General features: G+C 43.3%; 1 protein-coding gene across 1 annotated transcript in view; it reads left to right on the top strand.

The window, feature by feature from the left end:
* LOC144948957 (von Willebrand factor A domain-containing protein 7-like) overlaps nt 1-22,665 on the top strand; it is a 52,620-nt gene that overhangs the window by 4,724 nt on the left and 25,231 nt on the right. The window contains exons 2-7 of the mRNA XM_078878732.1: nt 9,546-9,827; nt 11,023-11,116; nt 13,017-13,163; nt 15,299-15,497; nt 20,495-20,664; nt 20,894-21,006. Coding sequence (XP_078734858.1) covers nt 9,546-9,827; nt 11,023-11,116; nt 13,017-13,163; nt 15,299-15,497; nt 20,495-20,664; nt 20,894-21,006 — 1,005 coding nt within the window. The remainder of the gene's footprint in view (nt 1-9,545; nt 9,828-11,022; nt 11,117-13,016; nt 13,164-15,298; nt 15,498-20,494; nt 20,665-20,893; nt 21,007-22,665) is intronic.

Here is a 22,665-nt window from a genome sequence, read left to right on the forward strand (position 1 = left end):
ACTCGGGCATTGAAGTGACCCAACAAGATGACTCTATTCTGAGAGGCCACTTTAGCTAGCACCTGTGACAGGAGGTCATACAAGGCATCTGACTCATCGGCCTTGCCTGCATCCCTCCACGGATGTTCGTTTTCAGTGGGGGCATAAGTAACCACGACCACCACTCCTCGACTTTGGTTGATAGGAAGGCGAGCCCAAAGTAGCCTGGGGCTTATATCTTCCCACACCTCACCGCCACGCTCCCACGCCCCCTTCATTCTTTAATTCAAAAGAAGAGCCACACCCTGTTGTTTGGCAGTCTTCTGCCCCGAGTAGAGGACTGTGACCCCTCATGGTGGCAGGAGGCAGAGCCGATCCACCGGACCTCCTGAATACCAGGCAGTACTGGTCCAGCTCCCGACAGATAAGTGGCAGCCTCTCCTCCACAGTGAGTGTTCGAACATTCCACGTTGCCACACGTAGTGGTTTTGTTTTGTTACTGGAGGAGCCCCAAGTTTAAGGATTCAGTCTCCTGGCTCCGCCAAATGGGGTTTGGCCAGGAGACGGCATAGACGCCTGTCCCCCCAGGGGCCTCCGGCACAAATGTAATACATATTTTAGCTCGTAGTTTAGTGGTAGTTAATTGAAGGTGGAGGGGTTACCTGCCCCTCGCACCCGTCCAGAGCCCCCATTTGGCCGCTGTGGTGGTTACTAACGCCATGAAAGGAGAGGAGAGGCCAATCTGAATTGGTACTCCCCACATGGCACTGCCCACGACAGCGTTGCCCGTCTGGCACCACGAGGAGGTAGGAGGTTGTTTTGCCGGACAAACACACACATACATAGACTCAAATGCACGTTGAACTATACACACACATAATGACTTACACACACATATGGACTTACACACACATCAATTGACACACGCATTGACTTAAAAACACCGCACACATGCACATGGACGTACACAAACACAGCAATTGTCACACATACACATTGACTCACACATACACATTGACTCACACACACATTGATGCACGCACACACGGACTCGCACAGACACAACGCACACACATATATGGACTCACACGCACACATGGATGTACACACGCACACTCTAACTTATATAGACTAAAGAAGTTTATCAATAAAAGTGTTCTACGTACGTGACTTTAGAGAAAGAAGCAAGGGAGAGGGGAAATGCACGCGTGTATAATAAGTAATTAGGAGCGACCACGAGGGTGTTCCTACATTTTGGTGCAAACATTTGCTGCGAGCAAGAGCGGTAAAGAAATGAAAGTCAACGAATACAAAATGAACCTAACCTACCTGTAACTATGATCAGATGCGCACCAATCAAGCGTCATTGACATAACGTCACTGCTGAACCCCCGTACTGAGGGGGCAAGAGTAAATATTATATAATATAAACGCCTAACTTCATCTGTGATGAACGCTGCACTTCCCGTCGTTTTCATGCAGGGGGCACGTAGGTTTGAACGACGGTAGGCGCACGGACAGACGTTCGAATATGTTGGAATCGATCTGCAGAACGACGCGATTCGGTGTTGATTCCCATAATAATTTCCCAGAATCAACTTGGCCCCCACCGACACGACTTTGCCATTTGTTTTGCAATGACGACGACAATTTCCCATTCTCTCAGCTCTCCCAACATACGCTATCACTATCAACATGTCGCAGGGACAGACGTTCGATTACGTTGGTAAGAGCACTACTTGATCTATCTTTCTATGATTAATATGACGATCACTTGAGAGAGAGAACGAGGTGATTCGGTGCTGATTTTCAGAATCGACTTGGCCCCCACCGACACGACTTTGCCATTTGTTTTTGCGATGACGACAATATTTCCCATTCTCCCTGCAAACGCTATCACAATCAACAAGTTGCAGGGACAGATGTACCATAATGTTGGTAAGCGCACAACTTTATCTATCTTACTCTTTGGTTCTTTCGGTAAAGTCATGTAGGTAGAAATAAAACAAAATAAAATAAATCACGACATTTAGATTGCAACACAAGCAATTTTCATCAGGTGAAACAACCACAGCAAAAAAATGCTGAAGTCGGCGAGAGAGCTGCCATGGCAAGAGGTTATATAGATTAAACAGGGGGGGGCAAGGGGGGAGAGATAGAGGGGGGGGGGTGTGGGGCAGGGGAAGGGGGGGCTGCGGGGGCGCTAGGGGGAAAAGAAGTGGGGGTGGGGGAAGTGGGCGGGGCTAGAAGTGGGAACCTGAGTGTGGGATACGGGGGGGAAAGTAACTAGGAAAAATGTACTAGTAAACGGCAGGTAGGATGGGAACAACCACAACCAGTTAAGGCTTCACCTGGTTAATAACATCCTTCCAATGCTTGCTCAATTTATATCCAACTTCTCGGTTGAAGTTATGACTATGTTTATATATCTTTCTTTGACGAATAATATAATATAAGATGAAACTTCTAAACGGAGCATCGGGTGCTTGCGTGAATGCATCGTTCGTGTGAAAATTTTGTGACTTTTCCTGGCCGAAGGCCGGAAATGCTTTTGTGAGGGGGCGCCTATGGCGCCCCCGAACATCTAGTATGATAGAATGAAGACGTAATAGCATTCAGTATATTTATTGTTTTGCCCCTGCGCAGCAAGTGATATTACGTGGCTGGTTATGCCTCACGAGTACAGATAAAGGCTATTCTTCCCCTCAAAATTGGTATTTCTGAACAGGACAGTGATATTTTGAAATGTACCTATTTTTAAAGAGAAAACGTGTGCATAAGTGTGATGGCCTCACGTAAAGACGTGTTCGCGAAAAGCAAAGATAGTGGTAGTCGGGGAGAAAAGACTTAGGGTAAAAAACATGTCTTAATCCCTGTCGTAAAATGAAACCTATAAAAGGCAATTTGTAATGAGTAAACAGTCATGGTAATAAATGGTTGAAGGGAGCTGTAAATCTGTGTAAGTTACCTTGCGCAGTGTCCTCACCCCCACCGAACGCATGTGACTTGGTAGCCCCCCCCCCCACCGAAAGCGTGTTAGTTGGTGTGGTCGAGCACGCACTAGCTAATAAATAAATAACCATAAACAGCACTAAATCGCAGATTAAACAACTTTAAAGGTGACGGACGCGAAATCGGAATAGTGCTGGCTCAGCACGGGGCTTATGGCGTGCTCCCTGGCTAATTTTTTAAACATAAACCCCACGGTTTGTGAGCCAAATCCTTTGCAAGTTTCGGCCACACACAGATACGCAGACACACAGACAGACAAACAATGACATTTATAGGTGAAAAGATATCTTCAATTACCGGCAACATATTACATAACGTGTTTAATGTATGCTTAATTATCGACAACATATGCAATAATCAAATCAAGAGGTATTAAACATGTTCCTTTATAAAAAATAGTTGTCAATTTTTTACTCATTGCGCCTGTTGAATCGATAATATATTAAACACGCAGCTCTTTCAGATTTGTTCAAATCTGTTTGGATAGCATTTGTGAGCCAAATCCTTTGCAAGTTTCGGCCACACACAGATACGCAGACACACAGACAGACAAACAATGACATTTATAGGTGAAAAGATATCTTCAATTACCGGCAACATATTACATAACGTGTTTAATGTATGCTTAATTATCGACAACATATGCAATAATGAAATCAAGAGGTATTAAACATGTTCCTTTATAAAAAATAGTTGTCAATTTTTTACTCATTGCGCCTGTTGAATCGATAATATATTAAACACGCAGCTCTTTCAGATTTGTTCAAATCTGTTTGGATAGCGTGTGCGATTGATTGTTCTGGTCTGGTGGGCATAGACCGTGTGTAGCTAAATTCTTGCACGCTACTTGTTGCCATATTTTATTCGTTTTAAATACAGTATATAAATATACATTTTATTTTCGGCAATATATTTAACACACATTTTCAATATACCCTGAATTATCCGTAACATATCAAATGACGTATTTAATATGTTGTCGTTACTCTCTGGTTCTTTCAGTAAAGTAACGTAGATAGAAAAATAATAAAATAGAACACGACGTTTCGGTCGCAACACAAGCGTCCGTCTTCAGGTGTGAAAAAATTATCTGCTCTTGTGGCTTTATATAGGCACGGGAAGGGAGAGGGAAGGGGGGGGGGAGTTTGGCTGTGGGAGTTCACAGGGGGGGAGGGTTTGTGGCGTGCATGGACGGGTAGCGCTAGAGAAATTAGCAAGTAAATGGACTTGTAGTACAAGTCATAATCGGACGACGACTACCGGTGGGTGAGTGAGGACGACGACAACCGGGTGGGTGAGTGAGGACGACGTCAACCAGGTGGGTGAGAGAGGACGACAACAACCGGGTGGGTGAGTGAGGACAACGACAACCGGGTGGGTGAGTGAAAATCATAGCAGTTAAAACTTGACGTGGTTTATCACATCCTTTCAATGATTTCTCAATCTGAATCCATCTTCTCAATTAAAGTTTTGTCTGTGTTTGTATATCTGGATGGCTTCATGAACAAATCTCTGAAGGTGGCCCGAGGGTTTGCAGAGCACCATGGTCTCGAAGAAAACAATGTCATGTGTGCCCACAGCATTGAAACAATGATCCGCCACTGCCGTGTTTCAATCCGCTTTGTGTTCGCGCACCCGGTCCGAGACGCGTGGCTTCGTTTCACCAATGTAACTGCTGCAGCAGACACAGCTCAGCTTTTCGACACGAAGACATTGCATGTCTGGAATCGCATCCTTCACCGATGGGATCAAATCACGAATTTTGTGTACTGTATTGAACCGAACTTGGATGTTGAGTTTGTTTACGATTTTGGCAATCATTTTGGTGACCCCTGCTATGTATGGTAAAGTAATTGTTTTGCTTGGGTCCTCAGATGGTTCTATACCCATGGTTGGGGATGCAGCTTTGCGGATTGTGCGGTCAGAATATCCATTCCTCCTGAGAGCCTGGCATACGTGTTCAAGCTCACTGGCTAGGTGGTGCTGGTCGGAGATGCAACGGGCCCTATGGTGTAGTGTTTTGATGAGGAAATTCTTCTGGGCTGGATGGTGGTGGGAGTCAGGCTTTAGATAGGAATCCGTGTGGGTGGCTTTCCTATAGACAGTGTCCCAACGAGCCATCAGGTCTCTTCACGATCAAAACATCCAGCCCAATTTCTGACAACCTAAAATCGGTACTTGCAAAAGGGTTGAATTTCGCAGTTACCCCAAAACACATCCCAGTGGATGACATCATTGCCCAGGTCGACGTAGCCCTCAAATGTCTGAGACACATCCGGGCAGACATTGCAAAATCTGAAATAGCTGCTATCCTCAATAATGCTAATAACCCTAATTAGCAACATTAGCAAGGACGAACGTTTTGAACTCGCTCAATTAAAAAAGAGAGATGATATAGTCATCCTCTAAGCCGACAAGGGCAATGCCACTGTCATCATGGATAAAACCACATACAACAACAACACAATCTAGGACCTTCTCAATGATGGCTGCAATACCAAAATTAACAGAGACCCTACCAATAGCTTGGCTACTAAAACCAACAAAATCATCACTAATTCGACTTCCTGAATCGAACGCACCAAACAGCTCTTTCTAAAACCTGCAACTGCTAGACCACCCAGATTTTACGTCCTTCCAAAAATCCATAAATAGGGTACTCCACTCCGTCCTATCGTAGCCACCATTAACTCACCCACTTACAGACAGGCATGATTTCTGTCTGAGACTCTCCTTCGCTTCACGGGCAAGACCGCCTCAGCTGTACTTAATTCAAGCCCACTTGGTTTCACTAATCAAGGACATGTCACTGTCCCCTGATGATTTACTTGTCAGTTTCGATGTAGTCTCTCTTTTCACCAAGGTACCCGTACCTGATTATGTTGCAATCATTGAAGACCTAGTCCAACAGGGATTGGATCCTGATGTACCTTCGTTCGTAAGGCACTGCCTTACCAACACTTACTTCACCTGGAATGGTACTTTCTACAAACAGAAATGAAGATACCCCAATGGGCTCTCCCCTATAATCAATGGTAGCGAACATTTTCATGGAGACATTTGAGACAGATGCCCTCCAGACATTCACCCACCGTCCTGCCTTGTGGAAGAGATACGTAGATGACACGTTCGCCATCTGGCCACATGGCCGGATGGCAATACACCAATTTCTCAAACAAATCAATTCCATACACCCATCTATCAGATTCACCATGGAAGTGGAAAATTATGGCAAGCTACCATTCCTGGATGTTTTGATCAAGAATAGACCTGATGGCTCGTTGGGACACTCTGTCTATAAGAAAGCCACCCACATGGATTCCTATCTAAAGGCTGACTCCCACCACCATCCAGCCCAGAAGAATTCCCTCATCAAAACACTACACCATTTGGGCTCATTGCATCTCCGACCAGCACCACCTAGCCAGTGAGCTTGAACATGTATGCCAGGCTCTCAGGAGGAATGGATATTCTGACCGCACAATCCGCAAAGCTGCATCCCCAACCATGGGTATAGAACCATCTGAGGACCCAATCAAAACAATCACTTTACCATACATAACAGGGGTCACCAAAATCATTGCCAAAATCGTAAACAAACTCAAGATCCAAGTTCGGTTCAATACAGTACACAAAATGCTTGATTTGATCCCATCGGTGAAGGATGCGATTCCAGACATGCAATGTCCTATTGTCGAAAAGCTGAGCTGTGTCTGTTGCAGCAGTTACATTGGTGAAACGAAGCCACGCGTCTCAGACCGGGTGCGCGAACACAAAGCGGATTTGAAACACGGCAGAACCAACTCCTCGGCAGTGGCGGATCATTGTTTCAATGCTGTGGGCACACATGACATTGTTTTCTTCGAGACCATGGTGCTCTGCAAACCCTCGGGCCACCGTCAGACATCTGTTCATAAAGCTATCCATATATACAAACACAGACAAGACTTTAATCGAGAAGATGGTTTCAGATTGAGAAATCATTGAAAGGATGTGATAAACCACGTCAAGTTTTAACTGCGATGATTTTCACTCACCCACCCGGTTGTTGTCGTCCTCTCTCTCTCACCCGGTTGATGTCGTCCTCACTCACCCACCTGGTTGTCGTCGTCCTCACCCACCCAGTTGTCGTCATCCTCACTCACCCACCCGGCAGTCATCGTCCGATTATGACTTGTACTACAAGTCCATTTACTTGCTAATTTCTCTAGCCCTACCCGTCCATGCACGCCACAAACCCTCCCCCCCCCCTGTGAACTCCCACAGCCAAACTCCTTCCCCACCCCTTCCCTCTTCCTTCCCGTGCCTATATAAAGCCACAAGAGCAGATAATTTTTTCACACCTGAAGACGGACGCTTGTGTTGCGACCGAAACATCGTGTTTCATTTTATTCTTTTTTTTTTCTCTACGTGACTTTACCGAAAGAACCAGAGAGTATGGATTCCTGCAGTCACGTAAGCTTCAAATCAAGAATGTTGTCGTTAGTTGATGAAGTTATAATTACGTATATTAAAGATATTTCCGGAAAAATATAAAGAATCAAACATTGCAAAATATAGTAAAAAAGTGTCACGTTGACAAAAGACAAATAGTTCACTGCTTTAGCCCACCGGTGTGTTGAAGCATGAAACCACAACATTTACAATTTGAGTACGACGTTTCGCTGGTAATTGCATCCAGCATCATCGGGCAATTCGCCAGAATGGTGAGGCTCTGCTGTGTCTCCCGTTCTTATATAGAGCAGCAGCAGGGTGACGTCATCATTAACTCATTAACTCATCAGGTGCAAAGATTTGAGGGGGGGGGGGGGTTATTGTAATTATATACTTGATCAGTCATAAGGCTATTGTTACGATGCGAGTTGTAGATTAGTAATCATTTGGAATGTGTTCTATTGTGATTATGCTACATTAATCATCAGTTAGTGCTTGTTTCCCTTATAAGGAATTGTAATGCATCTTATTTAATAATACGCTTCCAGGCCGCACTAAGCCTGTAGCTGTCTGAGCGATTAAAGTTATTTCTGTTTCTCTCAATCTCAATGGATTCTCTAATTAGTCTTTGCCAGTAGTAACTAGTTTTACACAACACTTCAACGTTGTCAAAATCAATTGAGTGTCCCTGTTGGCAAGCATGTTCTGCCACTGCCGATAGTTGTGTTTGCGATAGTTTAATATTTCTCTGGTGTTCTTTTAGTCTTACACTAACGTTACGCCCTGTCTGTCCAATATAGCATCTGCCACATACACAATTAATCCGAAATACACCTTCTGTTGATAATTTAGGTAATTCGTCTTTAGTGCACGTTACTAGTTGTTGAATTTTGTGTACTGTACCAAATCTTACTGTAATGTTTTGCTTTTGCAAAACACGGGCTAATTTGTCAGTTACTCCTGAGATAAATGGTATTTTTATTGTTTTAATAATCTGATCGCTTTCAGCAGTGTTGCTTTGCGATCGTGATTTGGCATTTAGTGCTCTGTTAATTTGAGCATTATTGTAGCCATTCTGTCTTATTGCTTCTTTAACATGTTTAATCTCTCTCACTAGACTTTCATCATCTGACACTGTTTTAGCCCTATGTATGAGCGTCTTGGTAAGAGAGGATTTCTGAGCTGGGTGATGATGCGATTTCGCATTCAGATAGGCATCAGTGTGCGATTGCTTTCTTTAAACGCTGTGTGTTATTTTACCATTTAGGCCATGCCCAAGTAAAATATCCAGGAACGGGAGTGTGTTATTCACCTCCATTTCCATGGTGTAAACTGATTGCAAAATATGTCACGCCATCTGTTTCATTTTTTGTTTATTAATACATAAATAATGTTGGCTCAGGTTTTGATTAATTCTAAGATATGATACTTTCATGCTGATGATATGATACTTCATACACCTACTGTACATCGTCTGTCACTGAATTTCAAGAAAATTTTAAATAATGTTAGCAATAGTCAATGTGATATTGTATCATTGAGATGTGACTAATTCAAGCAAGAGCGAATGTTTAATCTATATGACCCAAACGTTTTCTCGAAATGAAATTCACGTACCACTATATATAATGTAGCTTCTCCATTGGAAGCATTCCTTTCTACAATACAATATATGTATATCTGGTTATATTCTCATCCAAATTGTAGTGAACATATGCAAAACCATTTTAAACAGGCTTCTTGGTGCAAGAGGAGCAGAGATTCCTTGAACTTAAATTGTTGCAGCCCGATATGTTTTAGCTGCCTGGCTGCTCCACACAGCAGACATGCAGCCTTCGACGGGAGACAATTATATTGTTCTTGCTTAAAGAACGACGACTCACCAATGCAATTCGGGGTCAGTCTCTTCATAAGAGAGCCATTGCTTGATATTTCTTGAAGTGGCCCTTATTTTGACCTGGAAAATGTACGTACTGAACCGCCCCCTACTGGTATGTTTATTTGCAATGTTATGAATTAGTTCAACGCTCTTGTCATATCCCCACTAATGTAGATTTTAAAACATCTAGGTAGTAAGTTTTTAATTACTGCATATTTATTGTTGTAATTTTTACTTGCAGGCAAAAGAATCCATAACTGGCTACAAGGTAAACTACAAAGGTACCCCGAGCTATAATCTCGCGAAGGATGTCATTTTAACATCGAATGCAAACACAGATTCAGAAAAAAACACGAAAAATGATCCAAGATACCATTTTGATGCAGAGAAGTTCGTAGGTGCCCTCGAGATAATGATCGGGAATCGAAACAGATTAATTGCATTGCTCAGGAAAAATGAAATAACAACTGTGGACTACATCACAGCACGACAGCTGACGGGAACCATTCTCCACACATTGCAGGTATGTGCACTACACTTATATTGAGATAGGGAAAAAAACTCTACACATTTGTAATGTAAATAACAAATAATAATTAGAATGCAGAAGCACATTTCTATCAGTCATCACATTTGTCACTGCACACAAACATCCACAAATCTGAGCATTTTGTGTTTAAATGTTTAATTTAGCATGAGTATTCATCAACCGCGTCATTAGTAATCTGAATTTAACATTCTTTGGTTATTTCGGTTAAGTCACGTATAAAGATAAAATAATAAATAAAATAATAGCATACTACGACGTTTCGATTGCAACACAAGCAATCATCAGGTATAAAAGAAATAGCAACAAAAATCTAACCAGAAAACTATAGACAGACACACAAGCAGACAGACATCACAAAGACACACAGAGAGAGAACACGTATCAGCAGAAAGAGAGAGGTCGTTTCTGTGACGAGGCCTTAAATATGGAGAGGGGGCGGGGGCGGAGAGAGGGAGGGGGCAGAGAAAAAATTAGCATGTCAATGAGTGGACGACGACGTGGTACGGTAAGCAAGACGACGACGTGGTACAGTACGCAAGCTTGAAAATTAGGAGAAAGACACACTAAAAATAATGAACCTAGTAAAATATCGAAATGTAATGTAATGCAACACAGAGAGTCGGTCAACACAATTAACGCATAGCCCGGTTGATTACGTATTTCAAAGATTGCTAAGTTAGAATTTAAGTGTGAAAATTCCAAAGAGAGGACACAGGCAGAGAGAGAAAACAAAAAGCCAGAGAGAGAGAAAAAAGATAAGCTTAAAACTTCCCCGTAGAAGTGGTTCAATCTCAACTTTGGAGCTTTCGTGACTGCAGGAATTATTCTTTGGTTCTTTCGGTTAAGTCCCTCTCTCCGCCCCCGACAGACACACAATGCAAGAATTAATTACTTCCGAATCTCATAGTGTATTTGAAAGAGTATGTTTCAATAACTAAAGAGATTTAGAATAGTTCTGTAACATATCCATATACAGCAATGCATATAAAATAAAATGTATTATCATAGAACTGCTTTTTCTGTTTAGTTGGTTATTCTTCCCCCACACCTTCGATGAGCACGGTTGGCTATGTACGGTGTGAATGAAGTTGCACTGGTAATAACTCATTCTATTTATAAGTATACGATATTGATGTGCAATTTCCGTTGACGATTTTATCTGTTTTAGGATTTCTACAGCCATTCAAACTGGATTGAAATGGGAAACACAAAGCCAAAAGATAACATATTTAGCAATGATTTCTCAGAAAAAGAAGTTGCTGGTAAATTGCATATTACTAAATATTGCATTACATTTGAATAAATTCTAAGAAAATATGTTTACTATGTAATTTTGTCTTAATGTATTTATTTAACACGTAGGCTTTCGCGACCAATATTGTTCATAATCAACGATTTTTGGGTTTAGATCGCGTTATTTATAAATGTGTCATAAACCTCCACCACCCGACACGGCCAATCAGTAAAAAAGTGTCACGTTGACAAAAGACAAATAGTTCACTGCTTTAGCCCACCGGTGTGTTGAAGCGTGAAACCACAACATTTACAATTTGAGTACGACGTTTCGCTGGTAATTGCATCCAGCATCATCGGGCAATTCGCCAGAATGGTGAGGCTCTGCTGTGTCTCCCGTTCTTATATAGAGTAGCAGCAGGGTGACGTCATCATTAACTCATTAACTCATCAGGTGCAAAGATTTGAGGGGGGGGTTATTGTAATTATATACTTGATTAGTAATAAGGCTATTGTTACGATGCGAGTTGTAGATTAGTAATCATTTGGAATGTGTTCTATTGTGATTATGCTACATTAATAATCAGTTAGTGCTTGTTTCCCTTATAAGGAATTGTAATGCATCTTATTTAATAATATGCTTCCAGGCCGCACTAAGCCTGTAGCTGTCTGAGCGATTAAAGTTATTTCTGTTTCTCTCAATTTCAATGGATTCTCTAATTAGTCTTTGCCAGTAGTAACTAGTTTTACACAACACTTCAACGTTGTCAAAATCAATTGAGTGTCCCTGTTGGCAAGCATGTCCTGCCACTGCCGACAGACTAATTAGAGAATCCATTGAGATTGACAGAAACAGAAATAACTTTAATCGCTCAGACAGCTACAGGCTTAGTGCGGCCTGGAAGCATATTATTAAATACGATGCATAACAATTCCTTATAAGGGAAACAAGCACTAACTGATTATTAATGTAGCATAATCACAATAGAACACATTCCAAATGATTACTAATCTACAACTCGCATCGTAACAATAGCCTTATTACTAATCAAGTATATAATTACAATAACCCCCCCCTCAAATCTTTGCACCTGATGAGTTAATGAGTTAATGATGACGTCACCCTGCTGCTGCTCTATATAAGAACGGGAGACACAGCAGAGCCTCACCATTCTGGCGAATTGCCCGATGATGCTGGATGCAATTACCAGCGAAACGTCGTACTCAAATTGTAAATGTTGTGGTTTCACGCTTCAACACACCGGTGGGCTCAAGCAGTGAACTATTTGTCTTTTGTCAACGTGACACTTTTTTACTGATTGGCCGTGTCGGGTGGTGGAGGGTTACGACACATCTATAAATAACGCGATCTAAACCCAAAAATCGTTGATTATGAACGTATTTATTACCTACATAAACAGAAATACAAGCAAAAAGTATGGTACAAGGGGTAGCCAAAAACATTGAGAGGTGAGCTTTTTCACTTCTGTGTCAGTTTAAACAATTACAATTATTTTCCTGACCCTGGTTTACACAGTACGACTCCACTCGACTACTTTTGTTTCGTGCTATTTTTTATTTTAAACATATAAAAGGAGTGAATGAGCTCGATTGCCAAATTATCTGTATTTTTTGTGATTGAGGGGATGCAGATAAAGGGAATTGAAACTCGTTATTAATATGATATAAATGTATCCTATACATAAACGTTACTTAATCAAGGGGTCTAACAATTATCACAGATTTGAATAATTGTATTGTAATTGATGGGTTTTAATGTGTCAAATTAACTCAGATTATACTTCACAATGCAGTGCTCATAATGTTTTTGCTTCCCTTCTCCCTCCAGTTTGTTTGTGTTTATGTGAATTGGCTCTCATTTGTTCATGGATTTGTATGTTGTGGCCTTTATTTCTTCATTCGCTTAAGGACCAGATGTGCGCACATGCACAAACTGTGGGACAAATTGTGTAAACAATATAAGACCGGAAATAAATTCGAAAAGCCTTCTTACCAGCGGATATTATTCATCTCAGAAGATTGGGAATATTGCTGTCCCAAAGCCTAAAGGAAAATGTAAGTTGCATGGTACGGTTCATTTTCAGGTAAGGTAGTCAGCAATCCAGAGACTTGCCTTCAAGGTCAAGTTAGTGGATCATGTATTAATTTCAGCGATAGAGCATGTGAAATATTTGTCTGATGAGCAGTGATGAGATACTGACACCACCATTTCTGGAAATACTTTTTTGCATGGTTAATCACATCTTTCCAATGATTACTCAGTTTGTAACCATCATCACGGTTGAAATTATGTCTGTGTTTGCATATTTGTATGGCTTCATGTACAAACCTTTGATGGTAGCCAGGAGGTTTGCAGAGCACCTTGGTCTCGGAAAAGACAATTTCATGAGAGCCCACAGAGTTGTAGCAATGATCGGCAACGGCCGATCATTGCTACAACTTAACCATGCAAAAAAGATTTAACTACACTTATTTGGACCATCTTATTTGACAGACAACTATTACAGGTTATTGATAGACAGCCAGTTTTGTTTTACCAGGTTAAGCTTCTTTTTTCACACTTTTATGTAGGCTAGGCGTAATCACAAACCGAACCTCTCCATAATAAAGGCTCAGTCATTTGTTATGTAGTCTATTACCATCTACATGGCAGAGGCTCGGTCTCATTTGCAGCATTTTGTTATGTAGGCTAGGCGTAGTCACAAACCGCACCTCTCCATAATAAAGGCTCAGTCATTTGTTATGTAGTCTATTCGTAGTCTCAAGCCGCACCTTACCATAATAATAAAAAGTGGGCCGTTCCTGGCCCTTCCCCCCCCTCAACCATTATATATACGGAGTGGTATCTCTTGTAATCTCTCATTTACTTGATACAGCTGTCGGGCTGTGATGGTTCCACCTGAAGACGGAAGCTTGTGTTGCCTCCGAAACGTCGTGATTTTTATTTTTATTTGTATTTTATTTTACTTTTATTAATTTTAATTTTAATTTTTTACCTACGTGACTTTACCGAAAAAACCTAAGAATATGAATCATTGCAGTCACGAAAGCTTCAAATCTAGAATTGAACAGAAATAGTTCTGACTCCTCGCCACGCAGGTTTATCAGGGCCTGCCCACCAACATTGACTTCCTAAATAATTATGAGTATAGGGTCTGGAATTCAGTCCTGGCCTATTGATGGCATCATAGGCCTTGACCAGGTCAATCAAGCAGAGATCTAATTCAATGTCACCTTAAATGCATACATACATACAACAACAGCTGACATTTGCTACTAACTCATAGTGATGTCACCACAGTGTTTGTGCTGGGCTAGGTTCACTTCTAGACTTTGTTACATGTTGCAGGCTCGCTGACAAATCACAGACATGGGTCTGTCCTGTGTAACTTTTGGAGACTGCCTACTCTTTACTCTTTGGTTTTTATTTGAGAGTCAGTCATAATCATAGTAAATTTTTATATACAAATCTGCACAAAATAACTCCACTAATCACAACATTCTTTATTTATAATTAGTTATTGTTTCATATTTTACTGATACATCTACTATTTGTGCATTTCTGATCTCTTTCTTTTTGTTGCCTTCATTCGCACTGTTTTATGTTTCGTGTTCTTTTTTATCATTCCTTTCCGAATGGTTTGAAATAAGTAAGTGTGTTCAATCCTAAGCCTCGCATCGCCGTATCTTTTTATGCTTCTCCTGTTTCTCAACGTGACTTTGCGGTTTTAGAGACATTTGTCACTGTTTACTTTCTATCCTTTCCCCCAACTCCCAGTACACCATCTATTACGATGATAGTTCATGCATAATCTAAAATGGTGACATTCATTTAATCAATTTGATTCGTTTGGAATTTGAATGTGTTGCTTCAAATTAACGTTAAATCAGCTACCAACTGCCATGGCTTTTTTCATGTGAAATATCTTTGTTTGTCTACAATTACTTGGGTCTGCTTGTTGGATATATTGAAGTGAAACTTGCATCGCTCAAGTCAGTTGTATCTTCCTGTGTTGAATTTGTTGTGGACATATTAGAACTACAAAGGTATCCCCTTTCCTTCCTTACCTCACTAATACCTACCGTGTCCTCATTGTTGTAACCATACTACACCACTCTGATCATTGCGTGTAGGTGAAAGATTATTTTACATCTATACAAAAGTACAAATAATTGTTTATATGTTGCAGGGAAGTGCAGCCATGGAGGGCTTCTCGATATGACAAGGTTGACCGAAGCTAAGGGGGGTATGAACAAAGACGGTTCCCTTAAACTCTTTTCACCACACTACTATCTGCATCAAACAGCTGTCGATGTGGCAACAAAAGCAACCATCAAGTTCTTCAGAGATCTCAGAAGTGAAGTAGACAATGACCTTGCTTTCGGAAGGTAAATGTCGGCAGAAATTGCTGGTTGTTGCAATATATACGTTTCACACACAACGGTTAGAACACCTTTTTTATTTCTCCAAACTATGTAAAAAGTGGCAGACTGTAAACAATCACACATATTCACAGGATAAAAAATATGTAGATGAGAATTATAATTGTAATGATAATAGCAATGGTAATGTAGATGAGGTTATTGATGATGATGATGATGTGTATAATGATCATAATGATAATCAGGTTGATGTTACTGTTTTGCTACTGCTGCTGATGTTGCTTTTGATGCTTATGACAATGATAAGATGTAAAAGAGAGAGTGTTCCTATGAACGTCTGAATATTAGGACTCTTATAAAGAGTGTCTATACATGCAGGAAGAGAAAATGCATGAATAGAAGGGATGGAATGTATGCAGATATGTCATTTTATTGTTCTCTCCTGGCCGTCGAGCATCTCAGCAGGTTTGGAATAAAAAAAAAATTCTACAAGATCCACCATCTATTGCCTTCTAAATTATGGATTGCAGGAATCATGCGAAGAATGCACTGTGCATATATTTGAGGCCAAGTCAATTTAAGAAAGGCTCAATAGGTTTTGATACCACACACGACTGATGTGTGGCATGGGCATTTATACGATTTATGTGGCTGGGTTCATAGCAAGTGCATGAACCACTGCATTCTGAATAATACACGGATGCCTACAGAAATACATACATATGCATGCAACTTTACATATGTAATAAAGGACTCTTTCTCAGTGTCGATCTCCGTTGTCCTTTATTTGGGTTCGCAGAATCTCACTCACACGGCGTCCTCGCTCAGGCCCGCGTCTCTTCCGACGATCACTCCACAGCCACTCTGCTGCTCCGTTCTGCAGCCTTACTGCTGCTCCGCCCTGCAGCCACACTGCTGCTCCGCTCTGCAGCCTCACTGCTGCTCCGCTCTGCAGCTAGCCTTCCACAGCCCGCTAGCCCTCTGCGTCCTGACACCGATGGCCGACGGTGCCGACGTCTCCCGACGCGTGGCGATCGCGCCACTCTCCCCTTACTGCCCAGCGTGGCCTCCTCCCGTTTCACTCCGTCTCAACTCCCCGAACCCCTTCCGGTTCTCTCCCTAAATCCTCTCCCCCACATGACCCTACTCCTCCCTCTCCTCACGTGACCCAGACTCCACCCCCCCTCAATCCTTGCTCGCATTACACGACCCCCCCCCCCCCCTGATGAAAACCCAGCCGTCCCCGGCTGCAATAAATATGATAAAATAATGCGAGCAACATTTTAACCATCTGGCATCACCGGACAACGAAGAATATAACAATGATAACAACAACGATAACAAGAACAACAAGAACAAGAACATAATCAACGAAAGGAAAGGGATTTGGAACGCGTGCGGGTCGCCGGCCCGTCCCGAACGGGCGGCGGCCCCCCCACAGACCGAGAACGCGACAGGGTTTTAAGAGCGACGGGATTAGAACCGCCCGCTGCTGTTGGAGGCCCGTCAACGCCAAGGTCCCATTCCCCAGAGAGACCCAAGTCCGGGGTCTCCCGCAACCGTGTCCATGGTGAGGTTGGAGGGGCAGCGGGGTCAAGTGTCCCCGTCGCCGTGGTAGGCCTACCCAGAGCAGGATTCGCCGCATCCGCCTGCGTCATGGCTGGTTCGTCTGTCCTGGATGGTCCTTTCGCGTCACGTCCGTGGTCGAGGCCTCCTGCTGGGGCGGCCCCGGGATGCGAGCCCAACAATCCCTGGCGAAGTGGCCCTTACGGCCGTAGCGGAAACACTCCACGTCGTTTCGGCGCGCGGCACCCCCTCTGTCCCGACGCTCCCGCGTCGGCGGCCCGGACCTCAGCCCCGTTCCCCCCCGAGCAGGCCACTGGGCGGAGGCGGCCGTCAACTCCTGCGGACCCTTGTCGTCAGGAACGTAGACCGCCTTCTTAGGATCCCACCACGTAGCACCGCCTTCGACGATGGGGCCCCCCGTCCAAGCTGACACCTGTTTTCAGCGTCGGAGGTTAAACAGAGCATCCAAGCACTTAGCTGCAGCCCGGGACGTCAACTTATCATGGCTGCACACCGGCATGGGGATCCCCAAGTCTCTAGATAATTCCAGCATCTTGCCCAACACAAGGGGTTCCAATAAATCCGACTCCATCTCGGGGTATGCGGCCATCGCCAGTTCCAGAACAACGCCCCGGAATGCCACCGGCGATTCTTCGGGCGCCTGTTGCCGCTGTACGAATCTACGATGAACATCGTCCGGAGGCTCATACGCATCCGCCATTTCCTCGAAGACACCCTGCAGCGTCCTCTTCTTGTCGGCCTTGATGGAGCGGAAAAACCTGACGGACTCGTCGTCGAGAAGTGTTGGTAGGACTTCCAGGGCCTCCGCGTCCGTCCATTTGGCGGATCGTACAGCCGCTTGAAATCGGCAGGCGAACGCGCTTCAATCGCCGCCGATGGAGAACTCTTTAACAGTTGTTAAATGACGGCTGCGGGTCCTTGCTCTGCCGTCCTCCGTTGATGGTGGCTCATGCGGCAGCGACAAGATGGCATCACTCCGCAATGTGTTCAAGATGGCGGCTCCCCGCGGTGGAGAGCGCAAGATGGCGGCTTCCCGCCGTTCCTCCGCGGCCACGCCCAAGATGGCGTCCTCGTGCCGCGTGGTGGAGAGAGCTGAAGGCATCAGCAAGGCCCCGGCCCGCTGTTCCCCGCTGGGCCTCCCCAAAGTCGTCGCCGGCGTCACGAGGTCGCACAACTGCGCCAACACTGTCTTCAGTGCCTCCAGTTGGGCCACCACCTGTCGCCATCCTTCATCAGCGTCCACTCGCGCGGATGGACCCACCGAAGCGGCAACGTCCTGCACGCCCGGACCGTCGCTCGTACCAGTGTCGCTTACCCCCTCCATCGTCGGTAGCGCCACCGCTGGAGGGAGGTCGTCGTCAGAAGATGCTGCAGAAGATGGTGAAGGGACGTTCTTTCTTCTGAGCTGTTTTGACATGCCGTTTCACTTCTGACACCAATGTAATAAAGGACTCTTTCTCAGTGTCGATCTCCGTTGTCCTTTATTTGGGTTCGTAGAATCTCACTCACATGGCATCCTCGCTCAGGCCCACGTCTCCTCCGACGATCACTGCACAGCCACTCTGCTGCTCCGTTCTGCAGCCTCACTGCTGCTCCGCCCTGCAGCCACACTGCTGCTCCGCTCTGCAGCCTCACTGCTGCTCCGCTCTGCAGCTAGCCTTCCACAGCCCGCTAGCCCTCTGCGTCCTGACACCGATGGCCGACGGTGCCGACGTCTCCTGACGTCTCCTGACGCGTGGCGATCGCGCCACTCTCCCCTTACTGCCCAGCGTGGCCTCCTCCCGTTTCACTCCGTCTCAACTCCCCGAACCCCTTCTCTCCCTAAATCCTCTCCCCCACGTGACCCTACTCCTCCCTCTCCTCACGTGACCCAGACTCCGCCCCCCCTCAATCCTTGCTCGCATTACACATACAAAGAACAAATGTACACATGCACGTGCATAGACACATTCACCTACGCGTGGGGGGGTGACATAGGTCGGGGGCAGAGAGGTATTGGTGGGGAATTTCAAATCCGACAGTGAGGTGGGGATTGGGGTGCAGGCGAGGCACGGCTCGAGAAAGCAGAGATGGACATAGAAGGAGGCAGCTTTGTCAGAGAATGTTGGATAAAATGGGATACTTAAGTTTTAGGAATTTTTTCGAGATCATCCTAGAACACGAATTGATTCGAAATTGTTCTTAAAACTCACAAAGGTATTGTACTATTAGAAGGAAATTGCAAAAAAAAGGTGCCAAAATCTAGCAATTTTACCTACATGATGTTTTAGAAATGGGATATACACCCATATTTACTGGTGACGAACTATACATCGCATAACATTTTTTTAAAATATAGCTACAGGAAAAAACGTGCCAAAAATTTATAAAAGTATTTTGAACGCTTAAACCCATTCTAGGCTTAGTCTACAAGCAAAGTTGCCAAGTGAATCGTCCGTCATCACTGTTCACACAAGCACACGCTTCTGTTCTTTGAAAAAAGATCGGTGCAGTTGACACACATGCAATTAGTATCGTCATCTGATTCGCTGCTATCATCCACCTTAAACGGCATACCTCTATTCCATTGTAACCATTTCCATTAAGTTCCAACAGAACACTCCTGCGCAACGTTGTAACGTTACTTATTCACATGTTTGTGATCCCTGCAAATTTTTTATCTAATTTATCTCAGAAACAGAATATTAATACTGGAGGAATCCGATGAGCTACAACGCTTTTTTCACAAATGTCCAGAAGTATATCTCACTATATATATTGACACAGCCACTACATATGCAGACCCATCTTTTTATAGTAGACTCAGAAAAAATCAAACAAACTCACCTCGCTTGCACGCAACGTGTTTTGCAAGCTCGCCGAGGGGTGGCTTCATCATTGCACTCACTGGCGACAGTTGGGTGCAGTTTGTAGAGAAGACAACGTTGGTTTCCTGTTCTATCTGAGTATTCCAATTTAGACAACCTCCCCCTACTTTAAGAATGAAATGAGAAAAAAAATGTAGGGGTGTTCGATACATTTTTCGCTCCATTTTCAATTTTGGTAGAGTGACCTCTGACCTATGAACCTCTCCTGCCTCTGCTGGAAGTGCCATACTGTACAAAAATGTTATCCATATGTGGACTTTCCACCTAAATGGGGTATGATTTTATGATTTTCATAGCTGGGGCATAATTATCTCAGAATCAACTTGCACTGACGTTCTGTAGGATTGGAAAGGGGAATCCTGGTGGTCGTGGTAGCATCATCCTGTCAAATTAACCTTTGCTTGTGCGGGTAAATGGTTACATTATTTTTCACAGGTGGGACAATATCTCTCTAATTTACCATAAATATGGGGCTGGACTTCAATGCAGAGATACGTTGTGAATGACATGCACACCTTGCTTCTAAATGTAATTTTTTTGTTTAAATAGGTATTTAGGATTTGAGCAAACAACATCAATTGGATTTGTGATTGATACTACTGGCAGCATGGGACCCTTCATAGATAATGTTCGCACCGAAGTCTTAAGGATCATTGATGAACGTGCCAAAAACGGCGAGCTGCCTGCGATGTTTATGCTCGTGCCTTTTAATGACCCAGGTGAGAATATTTTTTTCTAGATTATTATGAATACTGTTATAAGCAACCCAAATACTCATGACAGCACAATAATCATGACAACCATGCATGGTGCTGATTATAATGTATGACTTTCTTGTGGCTCCATCGAACTCTCTTAAGTACTAAGAACAGTTGGTGAGTCATGTGTTTGTGTATTTGTTTCAAAATTGATATATAGTGTTTCACGGATATACTGTTTTTCTTTTAGGTTATGGTCCAGTTCTTGTCTCCAAAAACGTAACTGAATTCCGAAAATGGATTTCAGCACTCTTCCCCTATGATGGCGGTGATGAACCAGAATTGTTTTTTTCTGGATTGATGGTAACTATTGTTCATATATTTTTTAAGTAGTTCTGTATTCTGGGTTCACGTAATAATCAACCCAAAAACGAATTGGTGCCAATTTATTTCATTATCAAAGCAACATTTCCACGATACTGTGGTAGTTTATATTTTCTGTTGGAAGTGGTGACACCACTCCACAATTGGGGGAATGGAGTCTGACTGATGCAATAGGGGTGGAAGAAGAGTGATGAAGTTTGCGAGGAGCTGTGTAAAGGAAACACTGAAAAAGAGCTGCATAGCTCATCGGATTTCTCCAGTCTAAATACAGTGTCTGATCTGACTAGGCATGGACATGTGAAGGATGCTGGTTCAATTCACAACTCAAATTTCTTTAAAGGTTTAACACGTATATTTTGCAACCACTTGTATTATGAATGTTGTTGTCTGGGTAGGACTGCATGGTTATCATTTCTTCTATCAAGCGTTTGCAACACACTATTGTGGAATTTTTATTTGCTTTGCCATCTGTTGACTTAGTGGAACAAATTGCAGCAAGTCAGTGCCTGCAGATAATGATTGGTGGATTATAATTTTTCCATTCAAACAGGCACAGAGCAATACGTGTTTCGAGGGTAGTGACCACATTCCGCAGGCACAAATGATGTATGTGTCCAACTTATTCAGCAGACTGCAAGGTGTAGCCAGTTCGCCCTGTCCCACTCCTCATGTCGTGAGTCCCAATGAGGGGGACAGGTAGGCTAAATAGACAACAGCAACAAGAATACAAAGAATACAGTTCGGAGACAATGAGCAGGTAAATCTTGACTTAAAGCTTTCGTGACTGCAGGAAATCATATTCTTTGGGTCTTTCGATAAAGCCACGTAGATAGAAAAAATAATGAAAATATCACGACGTTTCGATGGCAACACAAGCAATCGTCATCAGGTGAAATAAATCGCTATTTTGATGACGATTGCTTGTGTTGCGATGAAAACGTCGTGATATTTTCCATATTTTTTTCTATCTACGTGGCTTTACCGAAAGACCCAAAGAAAATGAGGAGGTACTCGGCTTTGTGGTCTGTCCTCCGGAAAAATATGCGACTCCACAACAGATGAGCACCAGAAGTTTGTAGAACGGCTAAACTTTGTTTTAAAGTGTTCTTTTGAAGAACAATTGCGTATCTGCAATGGCGACCAGGTACTCCCTCCTTGTCACAACATAGCAGCTCAATCCCCCAGCACGAAGTCCGCCCAAATTTAAATTAGGGGTGTGCCTGTACTCTACAGAGCACATGGGCCTCGGGGTCCAATCCCTGGCCACCACTGCATTCATTTAAAATAAAATGAAACGCACCTGGCTACCCAAAGCTATGAGCAGAGTGCACACTTATACGTGTGATTAATCATTGGGTGAGCTCACACCGGCAATAAACGCAAACAATATTTAAGTGCGAACACTAGGTAAGATTACCCAATTAAACTCCTACAGATTCCAGCGGTAATACATGGAGAAATGTCGATAGAATAAATGCAAAACAAGCATCCAAATCTGGAAATCCTGATGGCAATGCAAACAAGGTGGTAAATCAACAGTTTTAGCATTTATTACAAAATTAAGTTGATTAAATTTGTAGTGAGTTCAACTGAGTCGCAGACGTACTCTTTGGAGGCAACACATTTATTAACACCAAC

The sequence above is a fragment of the Lampetra fluviatilis genome, chromosome 3 (assembly GCF_964198595.1).
Source record: "Lampetra fluviatilis chromosome 3, kcLamFluv1.1, whole genome shotgun sequence".
Taxonomy (NCBI): domain Eukaryota; kingdom Metazoa; phylum Chordata; class Hyperoartia; order Petromyzontiformes; family Petromyzontidae; genus Lampetra; species Lampetra fluviatilis.